This window comes from Coregonus lavaretus, assembly GCF_964263955.1.
Source record: "Coregonus lavaretus genome assembly, chromosome: 21".
Classification (NCBI taxonomy): domain Eukaryota; kingdom Metazoa; phylum Chordata; class Actinopteri; order Salmoniformes; family Salmonidae; genus Coregonus; species Coregonus lavaretus.
The window spans coordinates 37356500-37381792 of NC_140008.1; the positions used below are offsets into that span (position 1 = coordinate 37356500).

A 25293-nucleotide genomic window follows, 5' to 3' on the forward strand; every position below is an offset into this window, starting at 1 on the left:
AACCAACAAGGCACACAGGGAAAATAACCAGACGATACAAAATACAAGGAGCTCCACCGAGCTTCACTATCCTCACAATAAACAATCACACACAAAGACAAGGAGGCAGAGGATCCCAGTGAGTAGTAGATTTGTGCCAGCACAGAGGGATAGGGCAACGAGTGATTTATGTTTCAGTAAGGTTGGCTTCTTAGCATTCATAGCAATGGTTATCAACTGTACCGCAGAAATGGAACGTAAGTCACAGAAAATAGATGTTGTGTTGGCAGCTGCAGAGAAGTATTTGGGTATACAAGATTTGACTTCAGAAGAGTTACACGGTGTGTTGAGGGGTGGTGTCCCGTCCTCCCAGACCGTTGGCATGGTGCAGGAGCAGATAGGGTTAAAGTGGTGGAATGGGGTAGTGGGTTTTAGTGAGTGTAGGTAGCAGCTGCAGAGAAGTACCTGGGTGTACAATATTTTACTGCAGTAGAGTTAATGGGGTGGTGATTTTTATTTTTATGAAATAGTGGTATATTGATGGTGCAATTTTTTTCCATTTAGAAACAGGAATAATTAAGATAATTTAATGTAGGTAGGCCATGACTGGCCTCACACTTCAGTACAGTAGGTGGCGGTGTATGCACCTTAAAGGGTGTATGCGCCTTAAAGTTGGATTCGATCCACCAACCCAATCCCAAAGGAGAAGAAGAAGAAGGCGTTTAGAATCACACACACCTCTTAGCTGAACAGCCGAAACAGGGTAAGGAAGGACTTGGAGAAATTCAACATGCAAAATGTATCTGATTACATCTATCTGAAAGCTTATGGTATTTAATCAGGGCATATTAATGGTGTATGGCAATGCTTCTTTGGATATGCGAAACAAGGGAATATACATGCTGATAGTCGCTTGAAGACTAACAACAAGTTTAGCTACCTAGCTAACAGCTAAGCTTTCTTGAGTTGCATTCGAATAGTCTCGAAAACGCGACCCTGTTGGTTTTCGAGACTAAGGGTTGGTTTTCGAGACTAAAAACAAACGGCTCACTTACGCTCTTAAAAGGGTAAAATAAAATCAGATAGCTAACTACAGTAGCTTGCTGTGAATATTTACCCTTTGACTAGCCAGAGAGATCTGCGCATGTCATCAACGTTTACAAGTTGTTACAGCAAGCAAGATTTCTAGCTACAGTAGCTAGTTATTTGGGTGACAACTCAGCGTGGTGTTTTGTTACAAGAACCCCTCTGCTCTTTTGAGCTATGAGGAAGTCACGTGCCCAAAGTAGTTGTCCCTCTGTGAAAGGTGAGTTCACTGTCATTTGCTGTGTCAACATCAGTATGAGTTCTGTTGGCTATAGGTTTCTGTTGAGACATTACTTTAATTTGTTTTATGTGTGTCCTTCATCTTCAAGTTTAACGTTTTATTAGTCGTATGGACAGGGTACACATGGTATACACCGTCCATCGAAATGCTTACTTGCAGGTTCCTTCTCGACAATGCAACAACAATAAGAAATAATAGAAGATACGAATACGAACATAAAGTAAATGGTTCAGTAGAATAGAAAACATTTTTAAGTTAAGTATAGTACAGGAAGGCACAGTTTATACTCAAATATTGACATGTATTTTGGGGAAGGGGGGATTGGGGGTCAAGTGTTTAAATGGTGCATTATTTAGCAATCATAATAAGAGTATGGTAGCAGCAGTTGTGATGTGTGTGTAGCATGAATGTGTGGCTGTGTATGTCTTGTGTGAGTGTGTGCTAAGGTGTGGAGAATCTGAGCCGGTGGTCAGTCCAGTTCAAGTGTTCAGCAGTCTGATTGCTTGTAGAGAGAAACTGTCTCTGAGCCTGTTATTGTCAGATGTCATGCTCTGATACGGTCTGCCTGATGGTAAGGGAGTGAACAGCTCGTGGCTGGGGTCCTTGATGATGCTGCGGGCCTTCCTCAGGCACCATTTCGAGTAGATGTCCTGGATGGGTTGGAGCATTGTCTCCGTGATGTACTGGGCCGTCTTCACCACCCTCTGGAGGGCCGTGCGGTCGTGGACGGAGCAATTTCCATACCAGGCCGTGATTCAACCGGTCAGGATGCTCTCGATGGTGCAGCAGTAGTATTTGGAGAGGACCCGGGGTGGCATGCCAAATTTCTTCAGCAGCCTTAGGAAGTAGAGACGCTGTTGCGCCCTCTTGACAAGAGTGGTGTTGTTGTTGGTCGATGTCAAGTCCTCGGTGATGTGGACGCTGAGGAACTTTAAACTACTGACTCTCTCTACTGCAGTTCCGTTGATGTGGATCAGGGTATGTTCCCTCCTCGGCTTCCTGAAGTCAATAATCAACTCCTTTGTTTTGCTGACGTTGAGGAAGAGGTTGTTGTCCTGGCACCACATGCCGGTTCACTTACCTCCTCCCTATAGGCGAACTCGTCGTTGTTGGTTATCAGGCAGACAACCGTTGCGTCGTCAGCAAACCTTATGGAGTTGGTATCGGGCCACGCAGTCGTGGGTGAACAGGGAGTACAGCAGAGGGCTGAGGACACACCCCTGGGGGGGCCCTGTGTTAAGAGTCAGTGTGGAGGAGGTGTTGTTGTCAATCCAGTCTGTGGTTTGCTCGTCAGGAATTCCAGGATCCAGTTGCAAAGGTGGTTTCCAGACCCAGGACTTTGAGCTTGGTGTCGAGCTTGGAGGGAACAATGGTGTTGAATGCTGAACTGTAGTCAATGAGCAGCATTCTCACATAGGTGCTCCTATTGTCCAGATGTGTTACGGTCGTGTGAATAGCGATGGAAATGGCATCTTCTATGGATCTGTTGGAGCGGTAGGAAAATTGGAGTGGGTCCTGTGTGCCTGGCATGCTGGCCTTGGTGTGGGTCATGACCAGCCTCTCCAAGCACTTCATGATGACAGTGGTGAGTGCGTTGGCGCGATTAGTCATTTGGGCATGTTTTGCTTAGGCACTGGGACAATGGTTGTCTCCTTGAAGCAGGTGGGGACTACAGCCTGGGACAGGGACATGTTGAAGATGTCAGAGAAGACGCCTGCCAGCTGGTCAGCAGCACACACTGACGACGCGGCCAGAAATGCCATCTGGGTCGGCTGCTTTGTGAGTTCACTCTTTTGAGAGTTTTACTCACGTCAGCCTCGGCGAGTGAACGCACCTGGTCATCCGGAGCAGCAAGAGTCTTTCTGGATGGCTTGGTATTGTCTGCCTCGAAGTGAGCATAGAATGAGTTAAGCTCGTCTGGGAGGGAGGCTTCTGTAGGCACCACACAGCTGGATTTGCCTTTGTAGTTCGTGATAGTCTGTAGTCCATGCCACATGCGTCGTGAGTTTGAATTATCAAATATCATTTCAAGTTTGAGTCTATATTGTCTTTTTCCGTCCCTAATGGATTTGCGGAGCTTGTACTTGCTTGCCTCCGAGTCATCAGGGTTTGTTCTGCTGACATTGAATGCTGCAGTACGGGCTCTCGGCATGGTACGGATATCTCCATTCATCCAGGTTTTTTGGTTGGGGTATGTCCGGATTGTTATTGTGGGTACAACATCATCAACACATTTCTTAATGAAGCCTGTGACTGACGATATATATTCCTCAATGTTGATGGATGAGTCCTGGGTGGATGAATCTTTGAAAATATTCCAATCAGTATTCTCAAAACAGTCCTGCAGCGTTGTTTCTGCCTCCTCTGTCCAGCGCCTCACTATTCTCTGTGTTGGTGGCTCCCTCTTGAGTTGCTGCTTGTAGGCACAGAGAGACGTGATCTGATTGGCCGAAGTGGGGGCGTGGGATGGCTTTGTACGCTTCACAGATGTTTGTATATACATAGTCCAGCACATTTTTTTTCTTGTGGTGCAGGATACATGTTGGTGATAGTTAGGGAAAATGTGTTTTTAAACGTGCTTGGTTAAAATAACCCGCAACAATAAAGACTGCTTCCGTGTGTGACGATTCTTACTGGCTAATGATCTTACACAGTCCGCTGAGTTCTGCCTTGGTATTTGCTTGTTGCAGTATGTACACAGCTGTGATAATAACACACGTGAGTAGTGGGGTCGGCATTTTAGCATCAGAAATACCAGGTCGGGTGAACAGGAGCTCAAGATGTTTTCAACTTCGGTACACCAGGAATTGTTGAGGAAACATCCCTCTGTTCGATCCATAAGCCGCCGTTCGATTCATACGGAAAATGGATTGAAGCCTTGCTCTAAGTTCACAAAGTGTATTTCCCCCAACACAAGGTGCACCTTTGTAATTATTATTCGGTTTAATCAGCTTCTTGATATGCCACACCTGTCAGGTGGATGGATTATCTTGGCAAAGGAGAAATGCTCAGTAACAGGGATGTAAACAAATGTATGCACAAAATGAGAGAGATCCGTTTTTTGTGCGTTTGGAACATTTTTGGGATCTTTAATTTCAGCTCATGAAACATTGGACCAACACTTTACATGTTGCATTTATATTTTTGTTCAGTATGATAGCGAAATCACATAAATGCTGCTAACTTAATGCTAATGAGTGAAAACAAACCAACTAATTGCAAAGACAGGCAAATCCAGCTCATCAAGTTATTCAAGCATAGCTAGTAGCTACCGAAATGTTATTTTCGGTGAGTGTGGACATTTTACAAGCGAAAGTGAATGAGGGAAATTGTGCAAATGAACAACGTTGTGATGCATGCTTTTCTAAAGGAAGAGCAGCATGTGTACACAGAGCAGAGGGCAGAAGAATGGAAGAGAAAATTAAACGCTAGTAGGAAGCACAGGGAAGAAATGGCAGCTGTACAGACAACTCATCAAAGCTCTTTGATTTCTGGCAAAAAGCCATTATAAGATGTCTGATGGCGAACATTTAGTAGTGAATTGCATACAAGTGTAAGCAATCTGCTTTATCGCCTAAAGAATTGCTCAAGTTGACTGCAGGTATTAACTTAAAAAGTTGCAACAAATATTCACATTTATTGAAAAACCATCCTGTGGCTTTTTCCAAGTTACCCTGGAATACGGTATATAAGGTATACCGCCCAAGCCTATTAGCCAGCAGAATACTAGGATGAGGAGGCCGTGTAGCCCGTCTTTTCAGCCTAGTTTGGAATCCCCTTTTCTTCGTCAGGTAAGCCCGCTGTGCGGGGAACAAAGGAGTGAATGTAGTATTTCAGGTCTGGGAGGCTGAGAGAAGTGTGTAGCTTCCGACTCATGATCCAGAAGTGTTTGTCGGTTGTAGGAAATTATTGCATTAGCATTCTGAGCAAACAAAGTAATAACACAAAAATAGCCATAAAAAAAGCTACGTCGAGCAGGAACTGGTAAGACGCGCACCCTCCTCAGTGCAGCCATCTTATCATCTGCTACTTGTTCTTCTTCTTCAGCCCTGAGGTCGTTAACCCTGATGATTGTACGTCAGTTCACCAGCAGAGGCGTCACCTCTCATCTGTGTGCCCGATTTAAAGAGCCCCGGACCCAGAACAGACAGGACATGGCCAGACCCAGCTCAGGTAGGACTGTGGTAGTCTAGTACACACACTTGTTTTTCTATCCTCGTTGCGACCTAAAATTGATTTCCATTCAAAATCCTAATTTCTCTAACTTCTACACTTAACCCCTAAAGCTAACCCCAACGCCTAACCCTAAACCTAACCCCTTAGCTTGAAATAGCCTTTGTCCTCGTGGAGATGTGGGAAATGTCCTAACGAGGGAAAATCTTCCATGTTTTACTATCGTTGTGGGGACTTTTAGGACAGAAGAAGACGACCACACAGACGCACACCTTCTGCTGTGTGCTTTACTTTTTTGTCTGTCTGTGTGTCTGTCTGTGTGTTTTCAGACCTAGCAGCGTTCCGAGAGGTGTTCTCTAAAGCCAAACATGTGGCAATCTTGACGGGATCAGGGGTTAGTGCTGAGAGTGGGGTCCCAACCTTCAGAGGAGAAGGAGGCTTCTGGAGGAAATGGCAAGCCCAGGTAAACGCACCCCATTGTGCATCCTAAATGGCACCCTATTCCCTTTATAGTGCACTACTCTTCCACCCTCTCCATCCCCTATCTTGCACCTCTCTCCTTTTTTCTTTCCTTGTTTCTCTCTCTCACTTCCCCCTTTTCTCCATCACTCTGTTTTTTTTTACCTCACTTTGTCGTCCCCCCCCCCAAATCAGGACCTGGCCACCCCTGGTGCGTTCAGTCAGAACCCGTCCAGGGTATGGGAGTTCTACCACTACCGCAGGGAGGTGATGCTGACGAAGAGCCCCAACTCTGCTCATATGGCCATAGCAGAGTGTGAGGCCAGGCTGCAGAAACAGGGGCGCCGCGTCACCGTCATCACCCAGAACATCGATGAGCTGCATCGCCGAGCCGGATCCACCAACATCTTGGAGATACACGGTACTGTAACCACGGCAATGTCACTCAGACTGACTTTCACTGTCCTGACTAGTTAGCTAGTAGATCCACGGTAATAATGCAATGTGACTTTCACTGTGTGTGCGTCCCAAATGGCACCCTATCCCCTATGTAGTGCACTACCTTTGACCAAAGCCCTACAGGTGGTGTCATCTTCTAGTGCACTATAGGGAATAGGTGCCATTTGGGACGGAACCTGTGTCTGACTAGCTAGTAGTTGTATTGGGGGACTCATGTTGCTATTAAAGTGTAGATTTAGAGAAGATTGTTTAAGGCCAGTTTCACTCCATTGTGTAATAGTCAATCCATCCTGGGTACTCAGACTGGGCTGTAGATATACCATACAAGCTTTCAGACTGCGGCTGTTCCCGACCCCAAAAAAGATCTTGGTCAACCGAGAGTTTAAATATATTTTTCCATATATAGAGACACACCTTATGTGTTTGAATAAAAGCAACTACATCTGCACTGAGCTTGTGTGATACTTTAAGCACACTGTTTGATTAAATAATTAAGACACACAAATGACTAAAAGAAGAGCCCAATGGTCACACCGTGTTTTAAAAAATGACAGCGAGTGCCTGTGTGACTGGCGCATGTTACATTTACATTTACATTTTAGTCATTTAGCAGACGCTCTTAACCAGAGCGACTTACAGGAGCAATTAGGGTTAAGTGCCTTGCTCAAGGGCACATCAACGTCATTTAGCAGACGCTCTTAGCCAGAGCGACTCACAAATTGGTGCGTTCACCCTATAGCCAGTGGGATAACCACTTTACAATTTGGGGGGGGGGGGGGGGGGGGGTTAGAAGGAATACTTTAGCCTATCCCAGGTATTCCTTAAAGAGGTGGGGTTTCAAATGTCTCCGGAAGGTGGTGAGTGACTCCGCTGTCCTGGCGTCGTGAGGGAGCTTGTTCCACCATTGGGGTGCCAGAGCAGCGAACAGTTTTGACTGGGCTGAGGGGGAGCTGTGCTTCCGCAGAGGAAGGGGAGCCAGCAGGCCAGAGGTGGATGAACGCAATGTCCAATGTTGTCTGTCTCTCCTCCCTACTGCAGCGAAAAGGCACCACAGCACAGCAAGTGTTTATTGCGCTGTCCATGCTGAACCTGCAACATCATTTCAGCCATTTAGTTTCTTACTCGTTTCTGACTGAAAAGTTCTGTTACCGAAATCCCTAATTTGTTTAGGATAAACATTCCCTAAGTTACGGTATTAAGACTTAACAGGACGCGCTCTTAGGCCTACAGCTCGATGGTGGTTATACAAGGCTACTATACAAAGCCTACTAATAATAACGACATTACTTATTATTATAATGATGATCTTAATAATAATTGTAATAATAACAAGAAGGAGATCTAGAAAAAGGAGGGTATAGGAGCGAGAGCTGCTTGCGTATTATGTGTGACAAACCGGTGCTGTTAGATTACAATATACATTTTCTGCCTGTTTGGAACAGTGTAAACAACACTAAATAAATTATAATTTAATACCAGTCTGTTCTAATGAAAAACAATTGTTAAGCCTTTATTATTGCTTTATCCAACATTTTGCTGTTGCATGAGGGTTGGTGCTCATGGAATCAGTAGGCTATTAAACAAACACCCAATCAGGCAATAGAAGCAAGATCTGTCTTATATGGATGATTTATAAAGCCAGGCACATTTAAGTTAAGCATTTGATTATAGACCTAATTAAGTTGGTTTGCTCTCTCCTCAATTAGGCTAAGCCCTATTCGCACGGAACTAGTATTACTAGATAACGTTGGTTAGGTAATTGTTACCCCAGAATATCCGTTATTCCAGAGGACGATTCGGACGGGATTCGTTTTTTCCCAACGGTAATTCTTTCTATTTTTCCAATAAATTGACAGTTATGACAGCAGCCTGGAGATTTTTTTCTAGCCGTGAAGATAATTCAACAAGTCCAGGCAATAACAGGGCTACACTGATAACTCGTGCTTGGTTCCCAAGTCTCTAAACCATACCAAACCATCTTTTGATATAGTGTCGACATAATATTTGAATTGAGGAAGTGTGATCATAATCCTTTGGATATTTTAGCGATCCACAGTAGATTACCTAAATTCCCCCCCAGCCTTCGGATGTGAGCCAAACAGTGCACTTGAGATGTGTTTTAAGGCTAGGGATGCGAAAGTGAACTTATCATTTCCAAACGTTTACGTCAGTTGTATGCTGCTTTGCAATCTATTAACAGCAAGGATGACATTAAATATGCGCAATATTTTTGGCTGATGCATTTGGCAATATTCAATGAATACGCACAAAACATATGAACAAAAGCATTCACTGTGAAAGTTGATAGATGTAGGCCCTTCATATATAGGCTATGCGAAGCACTTCATGCAATTTATCAATTCAATTATTGTTTTCTTGCTCAAACCGTGAGCAACACCTGTCAAACTCAGACATTTCTCTCAAAACACAGGGATGCCGATTCGCACGGGACTAGTATTGTCAGAGGACCTTGGAGTTCGACAAAAAACAGTAGGATATTCTGGCTGAAATTGTTACACTGCTGCCATGTACAAATTACTGACATTTCTTGGACTGGACAGATATGGTGTTTTGTGCTTTTGCACATAATTACATTACATGACCACCCCCAGTAAAACTAATTCTGTTCGAATAGGGCTTAAGGCAAGGGCTGTTTCCTCATCTCTGCTGCCTCCGCCGCATTGTTCTCAATCCCAATATGCTGGTTAATTTAGCTATTATGCACATAGCAACATAGGGAAAGGTGCCAATTCTACGACGCGCTGAAGATTATGTTTCAGAACCGCGGACAACGACCATATACAGACATCAAAACTATGAAATAACACATATGGAATCATGTAGTAACCAAAAAAGTGTTAAACAAATCAAAATATATTTTATATTTGAGATTCTTCAAATAGCCACACTTTACCTTGATGAGAGCCAAGAGTGTGCAAAGCTGTCATCAAGGCAAAGGGTGGCTATTTGACCCCCCCTTTATTCAGGGACATATTATTCAATTTCTCAAGGACATTGAGACTTGTCCCGAAGCCACTCCTGTGTTGTCTTGACTGTGTGCTTAGGGTCATTGTCCTGTTGGAAGGTGAACCTTCGCCCCCTAGTCTGAGGTCCTGAGCGCTCTGGAGCAGGTTTTCATCAAGGATCTCCCTGTACTTTGCTCCATTCATCTTTCCCTCAATCCTGACTAGTCTCCCAGTCGCTGCTGCTGTAAAACATCCCCACAGCATGATGCTGCCACCACCATGCTTCACCGTAAGGATGGTGGCAGGTTTCCTCCAGACGTGGTCCTCTGTAGCTCAATTGGTAGAGCATGGCGCTTGTAACGCCAGGGTAGTGGATTCGATCCCCGGGACCACCCATATGTAAAAATTTATGCACGCATGACTGTAAGTCGCTTTGGATAAAAGCGTCTGCTAAATGGCATATTATTGACATTCAGGCCAAAGAGTTCAATCTTGGTTTCATCAGACCATATAATATTTTTTATCATGGTCTGAGAGTCCTTTAGGAGCCAAACGGGTTGTCATGTGCCTTTTACTGAGGAGTGGCTTCCGTCTGGCCACTCTACAATAAAGGCCTGATTGGTGGAGTGCTGCAAAGATGGTCATCCTTCTGGAAGGTTTGCCCATCTCCACGGAGGAACTCTGGAGCTCTGTCAGAGTGACCATCGGGTTCTTGGTCACCTCCCTGACCAAGGCCCTTCTCCCCCGATTGCTCAGTTTGGCCGGGCTGCCAGCTCTAGGAAGAGTCTTGGTGGCTCCAAACTTCTACCATTTAAGAATGATGGAGGCCACTGTGTTCTTGGGGACCTTCAATGCTGCAGACATTTTTTGGTACCCTTCCCCAGATCTGTGCCTCGACACAATCCTGTCTCGGCGCTCTGCGGACAATTCTTTTGACATCATGGCTTGGTTTTTGCTCTGACATGCACTGTCAACTGTGGGACCTTATATAGACAGGTGTGTGGCTTTCCAAATCATGTCCAATCAATTGAATTTACCCCAGGTGGATTCCAATCAAGTTGTAGAAACATCTCAAGGATGATCAATGGAAACAGGATGCACCTGAGCTCAATTTTGAGTCTCATAGCAAAAGGTCTGAATACTTATGTAAATAAGGTATTTCTGTTTTCACTTTGTCATTATGGGGTGTTGTATGTAGATTGATGAGGATTTTTATTTATTTACCGTAATCAATTTTAGCATAAGGCTGTAACGTAAAACAAAATGTGGACAAAGTCAAGGGGTCTGAATACTTTCCGAATGCACTCTATATACAGTACCAGTCAAAAGTTTCGACACATCTACTCATTCAAGGGTTTTTCTTTATTTTTACTATTTTCTACATTGTAGAATAATAGTGAAGACATCAACACTATGAAATAACACATATGGAATCATGTAGTAACCAAAGAAGTGTTAAATATATATTTTAGATTCTTCAAAGTAGCCACCCTTTGCCTTGACAGCTTTGCACAGTCTTGGCATTCTCTCAACCAGCTTCACCTGGAATGCTTTTCCAACAGTCTTGAAGGAGTTCCCACATATGCTGAGCACTTGTTGGCTGCTTTTCCTTCACTCTGCGGTCCAATTCATCCAAAACCATCTCAATTGGGTTGAGGTTGGGTGATTGTGGAGGCCAGGTCATCTGATGCAGCACTCCATCACTCTCCTTCTTGGGTCATTGTCCTGTTGAGAAACAAATGATAGTCCCACTAAGCGCAAACCAAATGGGATGGCGTATTGCTGCAGAATGCTGTGGTAGACATGCTGGTGAAGTGTGCCTTGAATTCTAAATAAATCACAGACAGTGTCATCAGCAAAGTACCCCCACACCATCACACCACCTCCTCCATGCTTCACGGTGGGAACCACACATGCGGGCATCATCCGTTAACCTACTCTGCATCTCACAAAGACACGGCGGTTGGAACCAAAATTCTCAAATTTGGACTCATCAGACCAAAGGACAGATTCCACCTGTCTAATGTCCATTGCTCGTGTTTCTTGGCACAGGAAAGTATCTTCTTTTTATTGGTGTCCTTTAGTAGTAGTTTCTTAGCAGCAATTTGACCACGAAGGCCTGATTCACGCAGTCTCCTCTGAACAGTTGATTTTGAGGTGTGTATGTTACTTGAACTATGTGAAGCATTTATTTGGGCTTCGATTTCTGAGGCTGGTAACTCTAATGAACTTATCCTCTGCAGCAGAGGTAACTTTGGTTCTTCCTTTCCTGTGGGGTCCACATTAGAGCCAGTTTCATCATAGCGATTGATAGTTTTGCGACTGCACTTGAAGAAACTTTTAAAGTTCTTGAAATCTTCCGTACTGACCTTCATGTCTTAAAGTAATGATGGACTGTCATTTCTCTTTGCTTATTTGAGCTGTTCTTGCCATAATATGGACTTACCAAATAGGGCTATCTTCTGTATACCACCCCTACCTTGTCACAACACAACTGATTGGCTCAAACGCATTAAGAAGGAAATCAATTCCACAAATGAACTTTTAAGAAGGCACACCTGTTAATTGAAATGCATTCCAGGTGACTACCTCATGAAGCTTGTTGAGAGAATGGCAAGAGTGTACAAAGCTGTCATCAAGACAAAGGGTGGCTACTTTGAAGAATCTAAAATAAAAAATATATTTTGATTTGTTTAACACTTTTTTTGATTACTACATGATTCCATATGTGCCATTTCCATAGTTTTGATGTCTTCACTATTATTCTACAATGTAGAACATTTTAAAAATTAAGAAAAACCCTTGAATGAGTAGGTGTGTCCAAACTTTTGACTGGTACTGTATGTAAATGAGATTATCAATAAATGTTGTCCGTTAATTAAAACAGGCTGTAACACAACAAAATGTGAAATAAGTCAAGGGGTATGAATATTTTCAGAAGGCACTGTAGGCTTATAGCTATGTAAAGAGCACCCTCTTTAGGACAAATAATGAAATGCAAAGAAAGTCAATCTATTAACTGCTTTTTTTCCAGTGCTTTTTCTCCACATCTTATATTGGACCTTTTTGGTGGTTTAAATGCCGATAGAAATAAATTGGTAAAAGGCTAATATCGGTCAGGCTCTACATGCAACTAAAGGTATCTTCATAGTCCCTAAAGCCAAAAATAATACTAGGCAACGGACAGTAATGTATAGAGCCATGATGCATTAATCTCCCTGCCATCTCAAATCACTCAAGCAGGCAGCAAAAGTAGCTTTAAAAATCTAATAAAACAGCACATCAAAGCACAACGCCTCTGACCTAAATAGCTGTAGCATATACCTCCCAAGCACATCTGGTGTTTGGGTTAAAGATAAGATGTGCCTTTGATATCAGGGCCTGCTCAGAGAAAGCAATTTTAATCAAAGCCTCAGTAGAATAAGGATGTACTGCTCCATATAATATGATAGTCTGGTCAGTTTACTGATGTTTGTCAGTAGAGCAAAGTTTTATTGAAGTGTATTCTTATTTTGTGTGTGACTGGTGGATGCTGCTGGGTGTGAGTGTGGTGCGGGGAATGAAAATGGTACCGGAGGAAACTTCGTATCAAGGAAACTTGATTTATTTTATGAATAAGTCCAAAGGCCATGCACTATACCTTAGCTAACCCTTTACGGGCGGTAGATTGTAACACATTACGCTATACCCCAGTTAACCCTTTATCGGCGGTAGACTGTAACACAGCAAATGTTTGGTTTAGTTCATTTCTATGCACTAGACAGGGCGAAGGACGTAAGTGAAGCCCATCTGCCGATAATAATGACTCTGATGATTCATAATTTAAAAAGCTGATAATTGTGCATGTGACTTGATTGATTGTGAATAATGATGGTGATGATGGTGAGAGCTCAGTAATTGTTACTTTGTGTTTCGAAAATCTCAATTGTTTCCATTTCTATAGTCGTGATCAAATGTCGACCTTTTACTATATCTGAATATTTTTGCATATACTGTCGCCTGTTTCCATAACTGATCAAATTTCTGTAGGATATAATATTCTGCCCATTTGAATGAATATTTTAGGCCATAGCCTAAAAAACGTCCGTACATGATTTAATGAAAAGCAGGAGACACACGCAGCATTGTTTCACATTCTTTAATAGGCCACATCTCGACGTATTGTACAAACTACGTATGTCGTTTTGCTCGACAAAAACCCACATAAGCTCTCCTCTTTTGTCTTTGTGACCAGGCTATATTAGTTGTGGTCATATTTTCTTTCTTACTCTCTCTCTGTGACCACAGGCAGTTTGTTTAAAACCTGCTGTATGAGCTGTGGTCATGTTGGGGTTAACCACAAGAGCCCCATCTGTGATGCCCTGGAGGGCAAAGGGTAAGTCACAGTCAAACTCAGGTCAGCAATTCCTTGGTGTTGTTACATGTAACTATACAGTAACAGTATTTATTGCCATCTCTCTCTCTCGCTTGCTCTCTCTAGTGCTCCAGACCCCAACACCAGTGATGCTCAGATCCCGCCTCATGATCTACCCAGGTGGGACCATAGCATTATGAATTAGAATACTTAGTCAAAGTAACTTAATAGGGTCTCTATGGGTGGGACAAACTCGGTTACATCTTGTATAGAAATGTAAGATTTCTTGTCTTGAGTTTGTTCATATCTTCACCTTTTTAGATGGCAGTTGATCACAATCATATTAATTGTTGTAGATTGTCATGTTGGGAACGTGTTGAAGTGGTCTAACTGTGTCTGCCTCACCAGGTGTGAGCAGGGTGACTGTAGTGGTCTGCTCAGGCCTAATGTGGTCTGGTTCGGGGAGACTCTGGACTCCGACATCCTGACTCGCGTTGAAGAGGAACTAGACCTCTGTGACCTCTGCCTAGTGGTGAGGGAATGCATGTCTGTCTGTCTGTCCGGGTGTTTGTGTGTTCTGTCTTTCTTTGTGTAATTTATATGTGATTTTTCTTTTTGAGACCCTGCAGAGATTTCTCAACAATATAAATAAAAAGAAATCACAAGATGATATGTGCATCTTCCTCTTGTGTTATAGGTAGGTACGTCCTCCATAGTGTACCCAGCAGCCATGTTTGCTCCCCAGGTGGCGGCTAGAGGAATACCAGTAGCTGAATTTAACATGGAGGAAACACCCGCCACCATGCGCTTCAGGTTATACACATACTGTTGTCCAGTTTCTCCTAGTCCCGGGGACCCAAAGGGGTGCTTTTTTTGCCCAGCAATAACACACTTGAATCAACTAATCAATTCATCATCAAGCCTTGGGTTACTTGAACCAGGTGTGTTGGGGCAAAAACAACAATGTGCACCCCTTTGGGACCCCAGGACCAGGATTGGGAAACACTGCTGTCGCTTCATAGTAATGATTCCCTATAACATCCTTTAACACCTGTCTCTCTGTGTGTTGCAGGTTCCACTTCCACGGCCCCTGTGGGACCACCCTGCCCCCTGCACTGGCACGACACGACAATGAGCCCTGACTTCCCTGGGTCGAGCCATAGTGCAGTTTACACAGACCGGACTCAAATGCTGGATGGGTGTGCTCAGGGGTGTATTCATTAGGGTAAAACATTTAGCAACAGTTAACGTTCTGCATTGAAAACAATCGTTTCTTATTGGACAATTTCAGGTTAGTCGCTGCTCGTTTCAGCCATTTGGTTCCTAATGAATACACCCCAGTTTTGTGAATGTAATGTATGCTATAGAAAAAACACTGTGCTGACAATACCCCACACTCCCTAGGCTACCACTCTGGATTTGTGTTATTGCGTAATATGAAAACCCATATCATGTCAAAAGAATAAGTCACAATTATGACATGTAGTCCGCTATCTCAAGCACAATGATTCCTTTTCCCTTTGCATAGGCATATTCATCCAATATCAATGCATTAGATCATGGTGGTCGTTGCACGTTAGATGGTACTTTTATCATATTAAAAATATGATATATAAAATGTGGAAGGTTCATATCCGACCGTAGATGCTTTTTAAATCAGGTGTGTGTGCTGGCAGTAGTGGGCAGTGTTTAGCTATATTTGTTATTGTCTGTCTACAGAGCATGGGAAAATCCCTGATTTACTCCTAGCTGATGCATCTAATTGCCAGTTCATTGTAAAAGAGAACGGGTTCTCAATAACCTACCTGATAATACATTAACAACTATTTTGGTCAGTTTGAGTGGTTCTGAAGCCTGGTCCCACTTTACTTTGACTTGTAGTATATGAGTGTTCATTGATGTGTCTGTGCCTTCAGGATGACTGGGTCAGGGTTGGAGTTGAGGTTATGATAAAAAAAATGTCTAGTGATGCTGTGTGTCCGTCTCTGTGTGTTATTGCAGAGGATCATGTTTATGTTATCATATTTTATTAGACTGTTTTAAGAACAAAGGGAAATACCAAATGCTGTTGCTTTTTAAAATCGCGCTCTTTCTGTGTGTTTTTGCCTGCATGGCATGTATGAAATTGTGTGTCCAGCAGTTGGTGGTCACCGTGTGTCATGGTACGCTCTGGAACTGTCAAATGAAATGATGTACAAACCCACGCTTCAGTCCGCATCATCCACTGTGTGGGTGTGAGACTGAGAGACATACACACTGTTTGGGTGACGTGTGTGTGTTAGGGTTGGGCTGATATATGATAAAATCGATATTTGACATTGACGGTGTTTGGGAAGTCAGTTGTACAATTGAATGCATTCAACTGAAATTAGTCTTCCGCATTTAACCCAACCCCTCTGGGTTGACATACTGTGAGGCGCAAGACAATACTCTATTTGAACTGTGCAGTTTTTTCAGCTAGGCTGTATCAATATGCTCAAAATGAAGTCTAAATGAATCAACTAGGCCTTATTTTTTCGCCCTAAGAGTATTTTTTTCACGAGAAGGCAACTATAACGTCATAAATACGCACTAAAATAGCCCCGTCTGGAATGATTAAGTCATTAATGGCGCAATACACAGTGTTTGGGTGATGTATATGCTGTTTCTGTGCAGTGGGGGTGTTCCAGCCAGCTTGTGACTGTCAGGGGAGATATGCACCTCCAAGAGTTGATGGGATTCTAGTTGACTCTTCCGGCTGTAGCCTGACACAACCCAATCCCGACCTTGTCAGCTAGCTCACCACCCAGTCTTCAGTATCTCACACACACACACACACATTAGTGGTGCGCGTGTCAGTTATACATCTGCAGCCGCCGACTATATGTGATAAAGTGGAAATCTGAGATCCGAACCAAACCTAACCCTCAAATATAGAAAATGCGCTGTAGGCTACAGTCGGAGATGGCGGAACGATGTTTTGACAGTGGGTGCAGGATTTTCCCCTCCGTAATTTAGATATCATTCTGCTTATAATTTCCGATATTTTGGTAGGCTATTTCAAGAGCTGGGACTGTAAGGTTCTATCTGCATTTTAGCCCAAAATTAGTTATTGACGTAGCCTTGTTCTGTTCATTGGTGTCTACCTATATAGTAGCCTACTCTAAATACCCCAATTTAATGTTGATACAGTCAAAAGAATACAATATAGTAGTATTTTAGTACTCCTGAGTGGCGCAGTGGTCTAAGGCACTGCATCGCAGTGCTAACTGTGCCACTAGAGATCCTGGTTCGAATCCGGGCTCTGTCGCCGCCGGCCGCGACCGGGAGACTCATGGGCGGCGCACAATTGCCCCAGCGTCGTCCAGGGTAGGGGAGGGAATGGCCGGCAGGGATGTAGCTCAGTTGATAGAGCATGGCGTTTGCAACGCCAGGGTTGTGGGTTCGTTTCCCACGGGGGGCCAGTATATAAAAAATATGTATTCACTAACTGTAAGTCGCTCTGGATAAGAGCGTCTGCTAAATGACTAAAATGTAAATATAAAAATTGCTGACACCATTCAAACCAATTAGGGGTTGGAACTTTAAAGCCTATTATCTCAATCATGTTTTTGCAGACAGAATCAAATGGATTTATAAAGCCCTTTTTACATCAGCAGATGTCAAAGTGCTATACAGAAACCAAGCCTAAAACCCCAAACAGTAAGCAATGCAGATGTAGAAGCTGAAATGCTATAGTCCCAAGCTCTCGATTTTGTTAGTCAATGGTCTATAATTAGATACATGCAGCTTCTCTTCTGTCATCATATGCTGCTCGAGAAGACTAAATAAAGCCTTTCTCACCAGAATGTCATACATCAATAGAATGAATGATTCAATCTAGTTGACCTGAGCCGACTAGGTGAAAAACCTGTTGATGTGCTCTTGAGCAAGGCACTTAACTCGTATTGCTCCTGAAAGTCGCTCTTATCGGGTGTCTGCTAAATTACGTAAATGATAAAGATCGCATCACTACCCAGCTAGCACAGTGGATCTGGGCCGATTCCGGCTGAGAGTCGGGGCACTCCACTGAGAGTCATACTCGGCCGACGTCATGTGGCCCGAGTCTGGGCCGCCTTCGGCATTATTACTTATGGCTAGGATGCGGGGATTGAGCTCGGGCCGATTCCGGTGTGAGTTATCTGGCCCAAATGTATTACTTGGGGTTCGATCAGCCGATTGTGGCTACTCTGGCATTGATTACAGGGGCTGCTTTATATAATTAACATTTCATTATTTATTTATTTTTCCATATTTTCTCGTCTGTGATCAAAAAATAAAATTAACATTTAAATAAAATTATTTAAGAGTCTTTCCTGTTTAAGTAGTATTTTGATACTTTGTGCAAGGAAATTGATCAGCATTAATGGGGCCTCCCGAGTGGCGCAGCGGTCTAACATGCTGACCACACAGCAAACATGTTATTCAATCATTGCACCCACACTGCTCGCGCGCGTCAACGATCGTCTGCATGGCTAGGCACTAAAAAAGAACTTGGTTTTTATTTGTGACGCGCTGCAAGTCCCGCCTCTCCCATCTCCTCATTGGTTTTTAGGAGCATATACCCACGTGGGTGATTGAAAGACGAACTGAGGTCCACACTCCAGTCCAGTTGGTGGTGGTAATGCACCTTAAAGTTGGTTGCCAACCGCCATATAAACTCTGAAGAAGAAGCCATTACTAGAAACAAACTCTGTTTACACTTTTATCTGTGGATTAATTGTCAGAATAGATTACCTTGTGCATTTCAGGTAAAATAACAACCCAATGTTTATATCCCAGGACAAATTAGCTAGCAACAGCAAGCTAGCTAGCTAAATTGACAAATGTTAAATGCTTTTCGACCTGTCTCCAAATTAATATAGTCGGTTCAGAGTTCGTTTTGATATTTCAACCTGCGTGTCCTGATTGCGTCTGGTGTGGGTGGACAAAATCAATATGCGCACGCGGTCTGGTCAGCATGTAACATGCTAACCAGATCGCGCGCGTGCGTCCTCCATCGCGCGTAAGTTGATTTTGCCCCCCCCCCCCCCCCCCCCCGATTCTGTGCAGTCATTCATTTTGATTCCGGGCAATCAGTTCCGGCCCCCCGGAAGAAGGTCCATTCCTCATTGCTAGCTGGGTAACTGGCCATTCACATTCTCTCAAGATGCTCAAATAAATATTGTTCCTAAGTCAAAATGTACATTTGGTGTATAATTTTACTGCAAGAAATACATAATTCTGCAGGAGTTAATATTATGGCTATGTGAGAGGTTATAGCCCTAAAGTCAGTGTCCATATTTCAGTTTACATTTCATCTGAACAGTATGCTACAGTTCCCTTGAACTGCCTTAGGCCTGTTTGAAGTCTCTGTCTTGTGACTGTAGAATTTCTATAGCACCTCACAATCATCACACAACATAGCCACCAATGCTATCATCATCCTCTTTTACCACTTCACCAAATCTTTCGCAAACATTAGCCTACTTTTCTGGCCCTCCCTTCTCATAATTTTCAACTCTCCATTTCACACCTTTTCTCTTGGAGAATTAAACTCCGGCATGGTCCTTTTTGCCTCAGTGGATGACATTAACTTTTTCTGCCCGTTCCCAAAAGCATTTGGCGATTAGAGTGTAGGCTATTTTGCGTGCGTACAGTTAGGCCCTGAAGTGGAAAAAAAAAGAATGAAAGAAAAACGTCAATGTAGCCTACAGATATAAATGGCACAATAATGATGCATCTATGGATTTGTTTTTATGTATTGTTTTCTCTTTACTCAACCCACACGCGACCCACCCGCCCTTTTAATCCACACAATATTGAATCTTCCTTATGAGTTAACCCGAGCCTCACTAACACACAAACACACACAAACTCTACAGATTCCTATTCCTCTTGAGTCTGGTTGGGCCTAGTTTGGTTTCTGCTCATTCTACTGGTATTTGCTCATTCTACTGGTATCTAAGTCATAACCTAGCCTCCTGTCCTCTTCTCCTTCTGGCTCCTGTCTTCCTCCTGTCTTTCTTCCTTCTCTCTCAACCTTTCTCTCTGTTTCCGCCCCCCCCCCCCCCCCCCCTTCATTACTTTCTCATTCCTAAGTGCATCTTCCTGTGTTTGTCCTCCCCCCAGCCCCTCTGCCTCCATCACCTGCTCATTAAAGAGAGGATGATGGTCTGATGATCTGCCATGACTTGCTGTTCCAAAAATAACAAAGGCCATTTTCCGCCTGTTAAGCGGCGATTTCACACCAATCTGAGCCGCATTGCCTGGTTCTGTCAGAGAGAGGGAGGGTGAGAGAGAGAGAAAAGGATGACAGCTCTAGTTATTTATGTCAGTGCAGGGTGAGCTGCACACAGTGGACTTCCTGCTTGGGCACACCACCTCAGTACTAACAGTATAACTCTGGTTCATAGGCATATGATTACTGCATATAATAGCTGTAGGATCAGCAGAGGCATTCAGGGCAGTAAGAGGGACATCAATTAGGTTACTTACATTGTGTCTTCCAGGATGTGCTCAGGCAGTTGATTGACTAGGACAGGGAGAGGTAGCTGGAGGGACATCCACAGCCATGGAGGGAACACCCAAGTCCCCGGCAGAAGACAGCTGGTACAGGGGCTCAAAGCGATTTGAAAGTCTTAAGTCCGGACGCGGGGGAAGAAGTGCGGCGCGCCGAGAACTATTCTTCTCCTTTTTTCTGGTTCCGACACGCATCCATTAACGCTCACCTGGAGTCGAACAGTGAGTAGCCATTTTCTGGTTCAAGCTAGTAGAGGGGTGCAGTGGCGGAAATTGATCATAGTCCAGAAAGGTCCCATTATGATCCTCTTGGATGTTTTGATAGGAAGCATTTAAAGATGTCGATAGTCTCATGGAATCCTTATTCAGTTCAAGGCGCTTGGTCAAATGTTTAATTTCTTCATGAAGAGTAATAATTATTTATTTAGCTGCATCAAGTTCAATAGATTTTTCACAAATATCCATCAGACCTTTCCCCGTGACAACTACGAACATGTCGCAGATTATACACTTAATAGCATGCGAGTCCCCAGCAGATTCAAAATAGTTTTCACTGCTGAACGCCGACAGTCCAAGGGAACAAACATTTCCCGGCGCCGCCAGGGACTTAAATGCTCCCTCCATGGCCGCGGACGCCCCTACCAGCGCCCCGCACAACTGTGTTGTTGTCTGTCTCTCATTGAATGTGGAGAGCGAGGGGGGCGGGTGATGGCTGGGTCGGTTGTCAGTGGCAGGTCGCCGGCTGTTCCTTGCTACGCACCGGCCCGGCTGCATGTTAGCGTTTGATGTAGCTTCTCAGAGCTGTGTCGAGCGTTTCCCCAGTGTCTGTAGTCATGGGGGATACAAAACATACAGTTATAGCATTTACTGGCCAACAATTGGAGTCACACTCACACGCTGGAAATAAGGACTTTCCAGACTGTGTGCCCCAGCATGGGAATTCCGACAGACCACGGTGTATCAGCCGCCAGGAACAGAATCCCCCAAAGTTAGACTGTTGCGAGCATGTCTAATTTCCACTGAACAATAGTGGAAAAGTATCTGCTCTTGTATGTAGTGTGAGAAGTGACAGGAGGAAGCAAAGCCCTTCGGCTGATGTGTTCCTGTGAATTAATAGAACAATGGATGGATGAGCCATGAATGTCTCATTCCAATATTTTTTTTCATACTGGCCCCCCGTGGGAATCAAACCCACAACCCTGGCGTTGCAAACACCATGCTCTACCAACTGAGCTACATCCCTGCCGGCCATTCCCTCCCCTACCCTGGACGACGCTGGGCCAATTGTGCGCCGACCCATGGGTCTCCCGGTCGCGGCCGGCTACGACAGATATACATTTACATTTTACATCATTTAGCAGACGCTCTTATCCAGAGCGACTTACAGTTAGTGAATACATATATATTTTTTATATATATATACTGGCCCCCCGTGGGAATCGAACCCACAACCCTGCCGTTGCAAACGCCATGCTCTATCAACTGAGCTACATCCCTGCCGGCCATTCCCTCCCCTACCCTGGACGACGCTGGGCCAATTGTGCGCCGCCCATGAGTCTCCCGGTCACGGCCGGCTGCGACAGAGCCTGGATTTCAACCAGGATCTCTAGTGGCACAGTTAGCACTGCGATGCAGTGCCTTAGACCACTGTGCCATACATATGTAACCGGTGTGAAATGGCTAGCTAGTTAGCGGCGCGCACTAGTAGCGTTTCAATCGGTGACGTCACTCGCTCTGAGACCTTGAAGTAGTTGTTTCCCTTGCTCTGCAAGGGCCGCGTCTTTTGTGGAGTGACGGGTAACGGTGCTTCGAGGGTGACTGTTGTCAATGTGTGCAGAGGGTCCCTGGTTCAAGCCCAGGTAGGGGCGAGGAGAGGGACGGAAGCAACACTGTTACATTGTGGTGGCCACACCAGATACTGACTTTTGATTTGGACCCCCCCTTGTTCAGGGACACATTATGTCTGTGGAACTTGTTTAGTTTATGTCTCAGTTTTTGAATCTTGTTATGTTCATACAAATATTTACACATGTTAAGTTTGCTGAAAATAAATGCAGTTGACAGTGAGAGGACGTTTCTTTTTTTTGCTGAGTTGAGTATTTCCTCTGCAGGCAACTTGATCACAGATTGGGATGATTGTGAACTCCTTGACCAACATCTGAGCGTCTTTAATCATTGCGTTCTACAGTACTTCAGCTGTAAATTAAGCTTGGTGGTGATGTGCTTTTTACCACTGATTGGCTTGTCTTGGGTCTTTCAAGCCAAAATGCTGACAGGTTTCGCAAACAAGGATAAGAAGGCAGTGGAAGCAGCGTGACAGTTGAGTTAAACACCCCATTATCGGTTAGATAATTCAATAAAGGTCTCTAAATGGGTTATCAGAACACTTCTGTAACATTAAGCGAGGCACTAGCCCCGAGAGTATTATTCTCTGTAGTGATTTAGAGACTTGATTATCTACCTTCTCTCCCACAGGTGTCCAGTGAAGCTCTTGCCAACATCAGGACCATCGCAGGGCTGGCCAAGGAGAGCACATATTTGAATACATATAAGTCTGTCAAGAAGAAGCACAACATCTACGGCATCCGGGTCACGGCACCAATGTAACAGTGTTGCTTCCGTCCCTCTCCTCGCCCCTACCTGGGCTTGAACCTGGGACCCTCTGCACACATTGACAACAGTCACCCTCAAAGCACCGTTACCCGTCGCTCCACAAAAGCCGCGGCCCTTGCAGAGCAAGGAAAACAACTACTTCAAGGTCTCAGAGCGAGTGATGTCACCGATTGAAACGCTACTAGTGCGCACCGCTAACTAGCTAGCCATTTCACACCGGTTACACTCACCACCCCTTTTCCGTAGCAACCAGTGATCCGGGTCAACAGCATCAATGTAACAGTGTTGCTTCCGTCCCTTTCCTCGCCCCTACCTGTGCTTGAACCAGGGACCCTCTGCACACATCGACAACAGTCACCCTCGAAGCACCACAAAAGCCGCGGCCCTTGCAGAGCAAGGGAAACAACTACTTCAAGGTCTCAGAGCGAGTGACGTCACCGATTGAAACGCTACTAGTGCGCACCGCTAACTAGCTAGCCATTTCACACCGGTTACACATACATACATACATACATACATGCTAATATGCTCTTAAGGCACAATTTATAGCTCTGTTAAATTGACTTTTAGTTAGTTTTTTAATGCATTTGTGCCTACTTTTTGCCTACAGTATGGTATGTGGCTCGTTTGCTTTTAGTTCCAACTACTGAAGCGCGTTCTGGTACGCTTTCATTCTATAACATCAATTTATTTTGAAATAAAATGTTACATTTTGGGGATTGTGAAAAGTGCTTTATGAATGAAATAGTTATTACTTAAGTAATGAGTCATTAGTCCATGTCCTTAATAGTGACCTTCAAATGTAATATTTTACACTTGTTCTCTGTGTAACAATGTTTTAACTTGACCCAAATGTAGACCATTATTGAATGGCATAACAACATGATGTGTGTGTGCTGTCACCTAAGATAGCTGAAGTGTGTCAGTGAAGTTGAATATCTATTGATTAGCTCTGGCACTGTTTGATAGACAGATCTGTGTTAATAGCGCTTAAGACAGTGTCGCATGCATGCTTTATTTTTCTCAGATTGCAATCTGAGTGCACATCAAGTTCAGCTGAGGCTTTAGTAATAATCAATCCTATTTTATGAAATCTTATCTTGTGAAATATCCAATGTAGCTCAGTTGGTAGAGCATGGCACTTGTAAAGCCAGGGTTGTGGGTTCAATACCCATGGGGGACCTGAACGAAAATATATGCACTCACTACTAAATTACTAAAATGTAACACATTTAGACAATAGTGCTTTGTTTCAATGTGCCATTTAAAAAAGGTATATTGTTGTACATTGTGGACAGTTCTCTGACATGATGTATGTTCTGAAATGCAGGCAATACAAATTCATTTGAAATTCAACATTGTATCTTGATTGTGTGTGTAGGAAAGGGAGGGAGTGGAGAAAGTAAAATAAAAAAAGGTTTAACTCCACGCTGCGCTCTGCATTCCTGGAGACGCAAAGCTCCACTATTAATTAGGCCTACGTTTTTAGATAAGAAAAGTATTCTACATAGGCTACAACTGTAGTATCTGAACATTCCAGAACTTGGCTCTGCTTTGCGGAGACATCTGGAAAACATTACTATAGGGGCCCCCTAAGACAGAGGAGAGTCTGTTATGTGAAGGCCAGGGATTGGTCTATAAAAAACCACCCATATTATGTTACATATTATAAATACCATGGTTGGAACAAAGGACGGAGGGAATAACATATTAGAGATTGGGTCAGTTGTTCTCCAGATGTCTGCAGAAATCTGTAAATTGACGCTGTAAGCTTTGATGTAATAAAACTTATAATTAAGGACAGTGTCAGCGGATTTCTTGTCTTCACAGCATATCAGCATCGTTATCTCGACACCACAGAATGGCGACGAGGATGCCCACCCAGGGACGCCACAGAATGGCGACGAGGAATTTGGGACGTGTTGCATCTGTTTCAACGTTGCATCACGGGCTCCGAGCTGACTCTCGCTCCAGAGTCCGGCGGATAAGGATGAGCTTTCTCACCACTTTGGGCACTGGTCAGTTCGTGTGTCCGTGTGTGTGCGTTGAGTGGATGTACCGTTTGGAACTTGTGTGTGCGCTTTGCTGTTATTTACTGTGTGATGAGAATCCGTTCTAAATTTCTAAATTTGTTTGCGTTGAAAACAACGCAAAGAGGGGGGAGTGTCTATAGGAATTGATAACACTGGGCACAGGGATATTTGGCTTGAATAAAATTAAAGGGAAAAGGAATAGCATGAAGGAATAAGGCCAGGAAATAAGGAAAAAGTATACTTTTAGGACGTCGCTGATTTAAGGAAGCCCTCAAACGAGGCGATCATTAGGATGGGCCGAAAATCCTGAAAACTCACTAGGTTGATTTTTAAGTTCAGTTCTGGGAACTGGAGTTTATGGTTGATACATTCAATTGTAAGTTACCCCTCGACATATAGTTGACGAGGTAT

At 43.9% G+C, this 25293-nt stretch overlaps 1 protein-coding gene across 2 annotated transcripts; it reads left to right on the forward strand.

Annotated features, from left to right (window-relative positions):
• The first annotated feature begins 672 nt into the window (after window positions 1–672).
• On the forward strand, window positions 673–15687 carry LOC311149081 (NAD-dependent protein deacylase sirtuin-5, mitochondrial-like). Of its 2 annotated transcripts, none has more exons than XM_084186189.1 (9): window positions 673–742; window positions 5354–5479; window positions 5809–5942; window positions 6134–6359; window positions 13651–13738; window positions 13844–13897; window positions 14126–14249; window positions 14415–14530; window positions 14790–15687. In XM_084186189.1, the coding sequence occupies exons 2-9, from the start codon at window positions 5374–5376 to the stop codon at window positions 14857–14859; spliced, it is 918 nt and encodes a 305-aa protein (XP_084042315.1). In that variant the 5' UTR covers window positions 673–742; window positions 5354–5373; the 3' UTR covers window positions 14860–15687. The 2 variants fall into 2 exon arrangements, with proteins under 2 accessions (XP_084042315.1, XP_084042316.1); XM_084186190.1 differs by lacking the exon at window positions 673–742 and adding an exon at window positions 1094–1160.
• Window positions 15688–25293: the final 9606 nt, after the last annotated feature.